The following is a 12,131-nucleotide window of genomic DNA, read 5'->3' as shown; positions in this document are numbered from 1 at the left end:
TTGACTTCTGCATTCCTCAGAGTGTAAATCAGAGGGTTTAGTGTAAATCAGAGGGTTCAGTAAAGGTATCAAAATAGTGTAAAATGCAGCCACCATCTTGTCCACTGGACATACAGTTAGAGGGTGAGCATATATGTATATACATGGTACAAAGAATAAGGCAATAACAATAACGTGGGAGGTACATGTGGAAAGGGCTCTCCTCCTTCCTTCTGTGCTACAGTTACTCAGAGAATGTAGAATGAAAACTTAGGAGATTAGTAGCATATGAAACTCACCATGCACATGGCCCCACTGTTAAACACTATGAGTAGGTTGATGACTTAAGTATCCACAAAGGCAAGTTTCAACAAAGGTTGCATATCACAGAAATAGTGATCAGTGGCATTGGGGCCACAGAAGGGTAATCTCAAAACCAAGAGAAACTGTACTGAAGAATGGGTACAAGACCCCATCCAGACCAGTCTCACCAGTGGCCACAGACAGGCTGGCTCATGATGGTTGTGAACCGCAGGGGCTTGCAAATGGCCACATAGTGATCAAAGGACATGAGGACAAGTACCAAGATTCCCATGCACCCAAAGAAGTGAAATGCAAACATCTGGGTCATGCGCTCATTGTAGGAGATGGCTTTCTTCTCAGATACAGAATCTACAATTAGCCTAGGGGCAGTGGTTGTTGAAGGACAGGCATCAGCAAAGGATAAGTAGAAAAGGAAGAAGTACATGGGGCTCTGAAGTGTCTGGCCATATCGTACGGTCATCACAATTAGGAAGTTTGCCAACAGAGTCCCAAGGTATGGAAATAAGAAGGTAACAGATACTACTTTCTCCTTTAGAAGATCCTGTGTTAACCCAAGCAGAATGAACTCGTTCACACTGCTCTTCTCCTCCATGGTTATGGTGAATATAGAACAGACACAGCTGAAAAGTGGTTCATCGGCAAAAACAGAGTTGGAGAAATGATGACTTGGCAATAGCAGTTTATTTGCATCCAGAATTGCAACTTTTAGAGTTCTAATTTCATCAAACATATAATTTAGTGTTTCTCAAAGTTTTCATAGACTATACTCACTCAGGATTTTTTTTTTTTAATGTTGACATGCTTTAAACATTGGCATTGATTCAAGGTCTTCTTACGGGTTGCCAAGATTTATTTGTAGGGCAAAAAGCCCTCAAGTGGTTGACGGCACTCTGCCATGGTCTGAGAACTAGTGAATTTGCTTTATGATCTTGATAAGATCATTTTAATGTCTTAAGGCGCTTTCTTTATATGATAGAGAATCTAACAGATACATTATTAAGCATATGCATATGATACATATATGTGCATATAACATGTATGCACATCAATTACTGATAATAATATCCTTATATAATTTAGAAATAATACATTTGGAGATTCTCTCCTGAGTGAATACATTTGTTTATTTGAACAACAGCTTGTACCCATTGTTCCTGATCTCTTCAGTATCTTTGTTGGGTTATACTTAAGAAAAAACTTATTTTTCCATCTTTAGGTTCATTGCAGCTGTAACTTTACCTTCATTGCCGGTTAGGGTACATGAGATATTTGAACAAAGCATTTAGGCTAGCAATAATTTTGAAATTGCTATACATTTGATATAAACCATTACATTCATTAGATGCATGCTAGTAAATTTCAAATTCTGTGGCTCCAACCTGTTATTTCACTTCCTATTTTTCTGTAACCTGTGTACTATCCTCCTTCATATCTGATTCTCCTACCAATGTCATCTAGAAGATTGCATTCTTTCCATTTTTATCACTTTAATGTAAGTTTAAAAATGTATTTCAGAAATTCAACATAAAAATACACCTCCTTGCTCTCCTTTACTTTTCCTTATATGCATATATCTATATAATTTCAATCATGTTATTATATTTTCTGATTTTCTGTTTTAATTTAAAAGCCTTTGCTGTGTAGTTAAACTGTATTTGTAGCGTAATTATCTACTTAGCAGTTATAAATAAACATGATGCTAGTCACTCAGTCATGCTTGACTCTTTGTGACACCGTGGACTCCACCAGGCTCCTCTGTCCATAGTGTTCTCCAGGCAAGAATACTGGCGTGTCTTACCATTCCTTCCTCCAGGGGATCTTCCCAACCCAGATATCAGCCCCGGCCTCCTTCATTGCAGGCAGATTCTTTACCAGCTGAGCCACCAGGGGGGCCCAAAATTAACACGTCAAAATCTTAAAAATCTTGAAATATAAATTCTACCATTTATTCTTTGTTTTTCCAAATTTTCATTTAATTAAAATATTCTTAATAAACTCTTCTCATATAGCTTGTGCTTATTTTAATAGTTTCATCAAATATATGCCCAGGAGATTCATAATATAAATATCACTATTTTAAGTCAACGTCCACCTCTTATGATCACATGGACTGTAGCCCACCAGGCACCTTTGTCCATGGGATTTCCAGGTAAGAATACTGGAATGGGTGGCCATTTCCTTCTCCAGGGGATCTTTCTGACCCAGGAATCGAGCCCACATCTCCTGCATTGCAAGCATATTCTACCACTGAGCCACCAGGGAAGCCCGTAATTATTGGCACTATTCTCAAATAATCTTTCAATTTGGTTGGTTCAATATTTATTAGAAATTTGATTAGTGTATGGATACATCTGCATAACAAAGTTTCTGGAGCTTTCAGTGTATTACAGGGTGAGAAAAGGGACCTTCAAAAATTCATACTTAACCAATCCTACGGTAGTGTTACTCACTAGTCCTGCCAGAGTCTTTGTGACCCCATGAACCCCACCAGGTTCCTTTGTCCGTGGGATTCTCCAGGCAAGAATACTGGAGTGGGCTGCCCCTCCCTTCTCCAGGGTATCTTTCCGACCCAGGGATCAAACCCAGGTCTTTGCATTGCAGGCATGTTTTTTACCATCTGAGACACCAGGGGAGCCCGTAAACCAGAAATAAAAATTAGTTCCTTACACATTCTGCTGGGTTTTCAGATATATATGTATGTATATACACACAAATATATATGTGAAATATTTTATATACAAATTAGATCATTTTCCATTGTTTCTAAAACTATAACAATATGACACAAATTATAAATAAAATTTAACTTGAAGCACTATTATATTTGCTTAGTTAACATAATTAGCATTATGAAATATATATTTTGATTAGCAATACAGTATAACATTTTTGTATATTTTAATTTCTTCTATTTCATTTGTTTTGAATTTTGTATGCTTTGTCTAATTTTTTTATATCTTTAAGTTTTGAGCTCTTTTTTTCAACATTATGCAATAAACTGTCAATTTTACACTCCTGTTTCCATTTTAGTCAATCATGCCTTTAAAATTTAATGTCAAATGAAACAAATTTTAACGTGAATTTTGATGTACTTCCTCTTTCTGATTAGTCATCAGTTCTCTAGTGATTCAGTAACACCATCAACTCAGTCATCAAATGTGTACTGAGAACCTACTCATCATATCTGGAGTCAATTTACAGGGCATGAAAAGATGTCCTCCACCTCCTCACAATGACGTTGGAGGGATACCATTTCTCTATGTAAGATTCTCAATCATTGAAAACTACACAAAACTCTGTGATATGATCTTTCCATATCAGAAAGATCCTAGAAAATAAATTGATTGGTCGTTAAAGGCTTAAATATGGGGAATAAGTGAAATTATGGCTTTAATTGAATTAAGTTGCAATTTCCAACAAGATTCTCTGAAAACTAAATATTCAAAAAGTTTATAAAGGGTTTTCCTAAGTAAGATAAATATATTAATATTAATAAGTCAAACTATTTAACTCTAGTAAAGTTACACATCTAAATACCATTAGGTTTTCCTTGAAGTTGAGCTAAAATAATATTAGTTCACTGTGAGAAATCAGAAATATCACAATAATTGCAAACTCTGATTGGGTGTTTCGATTTTCTCTGATGATTATTAAAAAAATAAAGTAAATCAATGATTTTTTAATTTTAATACATTAGGTTTCCAGCAGGGGATAAAAACAAAAAAGAGGGAGCCCGTTGCTGTGAAAAGAGGAGCAGTTAGGATAGAGGAGTGACTAAATACTTTTAGAACGCGAACATGCATTACGTCAGGAAAAATAGATGCCCCCTTCATTAAAAACTACACTCTCACTAAATCCAAACGTTTTAAGAGATGAATTTTGGGTAGGTAACAGACAACCATGAAATCCAGTTCAAGCAATTCTATTTTATTTTAAGTAAGCGAAGAGAAGATTTGGAGACATAAATACAGGGAAGCATCATTGAGAAGATGTGTGCATCAGGCCAAACCAATACTCCCTGAGGACTTCATTACTGAATTCAGCCATTACCTCCGAGCTTCTCTGGATTGCCCTGCCTCTTTGACTTGGGAGGGCATCATGGTGACAGAAGGCTTTTTTACTTCCTTGATCCTTAAATTTTCCTTTTACCTACTCAAATGCTAACTAATTCAAATACATTGGGTACCAAAATTCTTCCATTCTTCCTTTATTAAATAAACATCTGCTTCTATCTCCTATGTTCCATATGTATATGTATATATATATATATATATATATATATAATATATATATATATATATATATATGATTGAATAAGATAATTCAGGATAAAATATTCTTGTTCCATAATCTTGTCTTTCAAACAAGTTTTTGCTTGTGCTATTTCATTTGACCTACACTTTTTTTTTTTTTTTGGCAAGGTAACTGGCCATGTGATTCATCCATTTCTCTTTACAAAGCATGACCTGTGATACAGAGTGTTTTAATTAAGGCAGTTAGGCCAGAACTAGAAAGGGATGTTACTACGTAGCCTCTCTCAAAGCGTTCACCCTACATGTCATATAAAATATCAAATCCTAATCATCATGTAGATTGCATCTTAGAAAAGAGAAATCATGAGTAATGAGAGAAGGATGGCAATTGATATCTTAAATTTCTTTCCTGCCTCCAAAACCAAGTTCATTAAACTGCATGCTGAGGCTGATATCAAAGCAAAAGAAAATAAAGATCTAACTGGATAATAGTGAAGAGGAGGAAAGAAGCAGGCTCATGTAGTCAGAACAGGAGAGAGGAATGAGCAGGTACCAGGGAAAGAAGAGTTGGGGATGGGATATAGAAAGACATAGAGCGGGGAGGAGAGAAACATCTTAGAGAAAGTCGTTTAATCTGAACGTTCATCCCACAGTTCAGCTTCTTTCTTCCTGAACAACCACGCCTTCACTTACCCCAATTAAAGAGAGATTGTTGCTGCGTGTCATAGCAAGGATTGTCAAGGATCTTGAAAACCCAGGTGTGTAGAAAGTGAAGCCCAATTTCGTACTCTGTCCCAGAAACATCAGCCCTGGCCATAAGCTTTGAGCCAGGTGCTCCCCAAGGTAGAAACTTCTGCCAAGCTGGCCTTGACTCAGTGTGTTGCATCCTCTGTGGGCAGAGATGCCTTTGGGAGGTAGTTCAGCTGTGTGCTGAGACCAGGGAAGGCCTAGGAAGCCCGAATCACCATATTCTTCATTGGGAGAAACACTCCCCAGGAGCTCTAGCATTTGTTAGAAGATACACTGAGTACAGATTCCAAGAGATCAGTGTTTAGGGCTCAGATGGTAAAGAATCCGTCTGCAGTGCAGGAGACCTAGGTTGAGTACCTGGGTTGGGAAGATTTCCTGGAGGAGGGCATGGCAACCCACTCCAATACTCTTGCCTGGAGAATCCCATGGACAGAGGATCCTGGTGGTCCACAGTCCATGGGGTCACAGAGTCAGACACGACTGAGAGGCTAAGCACAGCACAGAAGAAAATATTTCAGACAGATTGAGAAACTTACCTCTTTTCTTACAACCAAACAGATGACTTCCAACAGAGTCTATTTTTCATATCTTCAACTCTCATTTACTTAGAAGGTGAATTATGTGACACTTGAATAAAACACATAAACTATACTTCATTGAGATTTATCATTGCCTTCTATCACAAGTGATGATGGGATGTAAAGAGTTTATGGAGAAGGGAACACTTCATGTAGCCATAATTCACACAGCTCCTTCCTGGAAACACTGGGTCAGACAGAACAGCAAGGTCTGTAGTGGAGCAGAGAGGGTGCCCTGAAAATGAAGTGAATTTCTTACTTCCGTTCTTGGAAACTTAATTGGAGTAAGCTCTTCCTACACTCTGAAATATGTGTGGTTAACTACTCTTATTCACGTTACATGAAAGTTTGAATTGGTTTCTCTGGTGGTTCAGACGGTAAAGCATCTGCCTGCAATGGGGGAGAGCTGGGTTTGATCCCTGGGTTGGAAAGATCCCCTGGAGAAGGAAATGGCAACCCATTCCAGTACCCTTACCTGGAAAATCGCATGGACAGGAGAGCCTGGTTGGCTATAGCCCATGGAGTCACAAAAAAGTTCGACACAACTGAGCGACTTCACTTTCACTTTCAAAGTGTTAATCATAGTTATCATCAATATCAAAGGGCTAATATCAGCAATAATTACAGTTCTTTGTCAAATTTGAAGTATTAATATGCTTATGTTTTTCTTTCTATTGTTTATTTTTTTTTAATAGAGTTGATTTGTAATATTTAGTTATTTTCAGTTGTACAGCAGTGATCTGCATACATTAATCTGGGCAAAAAGTTCATTGGTATACAAATATAGTTATATATGTATAAACCTAATCTCTAGGACAATTTTGTCTTCCCTCCAGAAATATTTCCCAAGATATCAAATTAGTAGCAAGAAGTGAGAGCAATTTTTTTCATTCTTTTTTGACTTTTAGATTTTAAGTAAGCATAAAATTCAAGTCTTCTTAATTTTCATTTGAGGATATTGAATTGTCAAATCAGAGTCCATAAGTGATCTAAGAACAAAAACTAAATTATTTCCTGGAACTTATGCTATTTTTTATAATATTACATTACTTTACCCCCTGTCAAGCAATCCTCATCCATATAAAATTTTTGTCTGATTTGATTAGAAACTTTGAATTTTCTATTCAACTTTAAATGTTTTATTTTTCATTAGAAACCATCATTACCCTATTCCACACTTTCCTCATGGCACTTTTCACTTCTTTGTTCCTGAAAGTGTAAATCAAAGGATTGAACAAGGGAGTTAGGATGGTATAAAATATGGCTACCATTTTGTCAAAGGAGAAAGAATATGGAGGTCGTACATACATAAATATGCATGGGATAAAGAACAAAACAACAACAGCAACGTGAGATCCACAGGTGGAGAGGGCTTTCTGCTGCCCTTCAGAGCTATGGGTTCTCAGAGACAGCAGGATGACCACATAGGAGACAAGCAACAAGGAGAAGATTAAGATGCAGAAAAGCCCACTGTTGGTAGCTACCAAGAGCCCAAAGATGTGAGTGTCAGTGCAGGCCAGCTCCAGCAGCGGGTGCAAGTCACACATGAAGTGATTGATGACACTGGGGCCGCAGAAGGGCAGCTGGAAAGTGAAAAGAACCTGTATCATGGCATGCAGGAGGCCGCCTGTCCAGGCTACCGCCATCAGGAGGGCGCAGAGTCTGTGGTTCATGATGGAAGAGTAGTGAAGGGCTTGCAGATGGCCACATAGCGGTCATAGGCCATGGCGCTGAGGACGATCACCTCCACCCCAGCAAAGAAGTGCTCAGCAAAGATCTGGATCATGCAGCCTTTGAAAGAAATGGTTTTCCTCCAAAGGAGAGAGTCCACAATCATCTTTGGGGCAATGGCGGAGGAGAAGCACGCATCCAGGAAGGACAGAAAAGCCAGGAAGAAGTACATGGGGGAGCCCCGGAGTGCTGGGCTGCTACTGATGGTCACCACCATTAGCAAGTTGCCCCCGACAGTTGCAATGTAAATGAACAAAAATACAACAAATATTATTTTCTGCACGGTTGGATTCTGTGAGAGCCCCAGGAGGACAAATTCCGTCACAAAGCTTTGGTTTTGCATAATTTCCAGTGAAAAGGTGAAAGCTACCACAGTGAGCATGTAGAATCTACAGAAAGAAAAAAGACAAATGTGTCTCAGACCAGTTGGAGGGGTCATCAGTCATCAACAAATTGGTGCATCCATGTGAAAAATTAACTTATGTTCTTGTGCTTGTTTTATCATTGAGAACACAAAGCTAGAAATTTGTTGAAGGTGCTAGGGGGATACCAGGAAGAATTGAAGTACAGATAAATTATTAAATATTCTAAGACAGAGCTTCAATGTAGGAGCAGGATAGGGATCCACCTGTGGGGATAAGAAATAGTTGTTATCTCAACTGCCAGCTCTGGTCATATGTTAATAGTAGTGGTTTCCTGGAGTGAATTGTGAGAAGAGTGCTGAAGCCACATCCATGATCTGAGGAAAGGAAAATTGCAGTTTATTGGTCATGCCTGCCATGTGCATGGATGTGAGAAGCGGGGAACAGGGGGGTGTTGCAAGCTGTCCATGATTAGGTGACTTCCTTATCTACAGATAGAAGGAGAAATAAGACAAAACTGAAGAGATGCTTGGATCATGGCTATTCCCTTAGTTATTTCTTTAAAATTCTAAACAGAATTGAGAGTTTAAAATCAACTAATTCATTCTTTTAAAAAGAGAATGATCATTGGGAACACACCTTGCTGAAGACTAAGACATAATAAATTTCCATGTGTTAAGTTGGTTTTCTCTTCACTCATTATTTAAAAACAAGAATAGAAGCTGACAAAAATAAGTAATACCTACTAATGTGTACTGTTCCGATGACTAAGCTAAATAATGCAAGGGAGCAGTTCAGAGTTAAGTGGCTAAGAAACATTCCACGTTAGATCTTATTACCCAATTTTACTGGTAGGAAGTTCATGCTTAAAGAGATAGAATTAAAGAAATAACAGATGCTGGCTCTGTATCTTAACCCAGAACCTCTGACTCCAGCATGGAAGTGACTGACTACAGGGAAAGAAGAAGTTTTTGTTTTTGTTTTTGTTTTTTTCCTATCAAGAGCTTCAGAGAAGGACGGGCTTCTCTAGAGTCTCCATTCACTGTAGAGGTTATAACCTTCTGATTTCTGTGTCAAAGTTTGACTGATGCTTCTTGATGAAGGACACAGAGCCAGTGATGTAGAATCAGAAGGTAATGGTCCAATTATTTATAGATGCAAATTAACAATAACCACATAGGTAAGGATTAGAAACAGTACGCTGGCTATAGCCAGAGCCTGAGGCTTTATTAATTGATTGCTAAGTATTTATTCAATGTGGCCCAATCAGATCAAGTAATACTCACCAGTGTGTATCTGTTTCAAATGTATATGACTTACTGTAATGTAGGGAGATTCACATATAACTTCCCTACTCATTTCATACAATTATAATGAGGGTCAAATTGGAAAATGTGAAATTGCTGCTCATGATAAAATACCCTTACTGATTTTAGTGACTCTTCTCCCTCTTAAAAAGCCAGACAGCTTACCCACAGAAAGGCCAACTTTTGGCTTCATTTCTTATATCAGGACACGTTTGAAGAATGACTGTGTCCTTTGCTGTTGTTTAGTCGCTCGGCCGTGTCTGACTCTGTGACCCCAGGACTGTAGCCTGCCTGGCTCTTTTGTCCGTGTGATTTCCCAGACAAGAACCCTGGAGTGGGTTGTCATTTCCTTCTCCAGTGGACCTTCCTGATGCAGGGATCAAACCCACGTCTCCTGCATTGGCAGGCGGATTCTTTACCACTAAACCACCAGGGAAGCCTGATTGTCCTTCCTTGTGCATCTGAGAGGTTCATCAGTCAAGGGGCCAGTGAGTATGTGTGTGTGTGTACATATACATACGGCCTATGCTTGTTAAATAGGGAAGTAAAAGAATAATTGGGCTCTCTGAAAGAATTAAAAATGAGTTGATTTTTATGAATGACACTGACAGCTAACAAAAATGATTGAAAATATGAATAAAACTAGCACGTATACAGACATACATGCAATATGTCTTTTTACTTACTTTAAAACAAATTGTTTCCAGGATACCAGACATTCGTAAGCAGCACCTGTGCCCTGAACTCCATATTCAGCCGTGCCATCAAGTAAACAAGAACACGAAACAAACCTTGTAAGATCATTGGATCCGTGAATGACTATATATTAAAAAGTAGAGGCTATTAATATATGTGGAGCCAATGAAATGAAATAGAGACATCAGTTCCAGAGTCACAGAGACCTAGGTTCAAATTCAAGCTCTTGTGCTAAGTTATATTATGTGACAAGAAAAGTTACTTAAAATTCTCTAGAGTTCAGATTCTCTGTAACTGGGTATTTTAGCAACACCTATTGATAAGGTTCTTGGAAGAATCAGATAAGGCAATACTGATATTGATAAAACCATGAATGCAGTAGGATGCACTGGAGAAAATTGCCGTCAGTGAGAAAACTCCCAGAGCCTTTGACACAGAGCAGAAATGACAGTGCTTTTACTCCTAATTTCTGCTTTCCCATGATCTAGGCTTACAGATGTCTTCACTCATCCTTTTACATGTTCACAAATATAAAATATTTTTATTGGTTGCCACAGTGAAGATATGGTATCATTTAAATGTGCAGCACTTTTAAGTCTTTAATAGCTCCTGAATATAGTTTATAGTCTTCAGACCCTCATGTGTGCGTGTGTGGGTGCCAAGTTGCTTCAGCTGTGCCCAGCTCTTTGTGACCTTATGGACTGGAGCCCGCCAAGCCCCTCTTGTCCATGGGATTCTCCAGGCAAGAATGTCGGAATGGATTGCTGTGCCCTTCTCCGGAGATCTTCCCGACCCAGGGATCAAGCCTGCGTCTCTTCTGTCTCCTGGACTGACCAGGCAGGTTCCTCACCTTTAGCATCACCTAGGAAGCCCAGATCCTCAGGAGCCCACTTCTTTTTCAGGCAGTGTCATTGAACAAAGAACATCAAATAATGCAAACAGTGGAGAGAAAGAGCAAGGCTCTGTATTAATCTAACAAGGAGATCTTAGGCTCTGCATGTCCCTAATCTGTGAAGTTTCTAAGAGAAATACTATTTTAGAATCAAAATGCTCATCAGGCATGAACAAATCAAACGGCTCTTTTTTCAATATTAAAGGAACTTCCAAAATTACTGTTAATACTTAGGCAATGGAGAGGACAGCGTCCTCAGAGCTTATGATCACGAGCTTTATGATCAGAAATCATTTAAAAGGTACTTAAATATGCTGTGCTGTCCTGGATTGACCCCTAGAACAGAAAAGTGATAGAAGGGGAAAAGTTAGTAAAACATGAATAAAATCTTGTGCTTCTTTAAGAGTAATACAGCAACATTCATTCCACAGTTTTGACAAATGTGCTACTAGTGATGTTAGATGATAATTATTAGGGGAAAATAGCCGAGGAGTAGACAGAAACTCTATAGTATCTTGGCAACTTTTCTTTTAATCTAAAATTATTCCAAAATGAAAAGTTAATTAAAATAATACAATTGCTCACTTTCCAATATAAAAAAATCTAGAAGCTACAGATTTATAGTCATGTGTCCCTGAAGAAACCACGAAGCTTCTGAGTCCTTTCCATAAAATCGAGTGACATTTGTTCACGCTGCTGACCTGTGATTGTCAAATAAGACAGTTACTATGAACTGCTTTTCAATGTATAATTCAACAGAGAGATGTGTAATATTTATATAAAGTTTAATTTTAAATAGTGTTTATATGTACAAAGTGCACTGAAGAATTGAATCCATCATAAAAACAAAACAGGTTTCTAAGTCAGGTTTTCAAATGATGACGTCTTCTAAATTGCAACGAAACAGCTTCATTCATATTTTCCAATTGGGAAATGTTTTAGCAAATATTTTTAGAGGCACAAAAATCACTATATTTCTCATATAAGTAACCCCAACCCTAAAAATTATTCTAAAAGTGAAATGAAGTGATATAAGTTTTATAGAAGATGATATTTCATTTATAAAAAAATCAGAAATATCTAAAATGTTGAACAAGATGTTTATGTAATTCAGTCTACTATAAATTGATAACAAAATATGCTATGAATGAAACACTAATTAATAATATAAAGACATACTTAGTGAAGATTTTTTGCAGCATATTATATGAAAAATTATAGCAACCCTACTCATCTAAACAGTCACCTTAATTTAATTT

At 37.8% G+C, this 12,131-nt stretch overlaps 1 protein-coding gene across 1 annotated transcript; it reads right to left on the bottom strand.

Moving 5' to 3' along the window:
• Window positions 1–7,014: 7,014 nt before the first annotated feature.
• On the bottom strand, window positions 7,015–7,958 carry LOC136174914 (olfactory receptor 4C15-like). Its single transcript, XM_065945178.1, is given in 2 exon segments — window positions 7,015–7,574; window positions 7,577–7,958. Coding segments are annotated over 2 exon segments (942 nt in total).
• Window positions 7,959–12,131: the final 4,173 nt, after the last annotated feature.

This window comes from Muntiacus reevesi, chromosome 9 (assembly GCF_963930625.1).
Source record: "Muntiacus reevesi chromosome 9, mMunRee1.1, whole genome shotgun sequence".
NCBI classification, from domain to species: Eukaryota; Metazoa; Chordata; class Mammalia; order Artiodactyla; family Cervidae; genus Muntiacus; species Muntiacus reevesi.
Note: the sequence above shows the minus strand (reverse complement) of the source record. Positions and strands in the feature narration are given on the sequence as shown.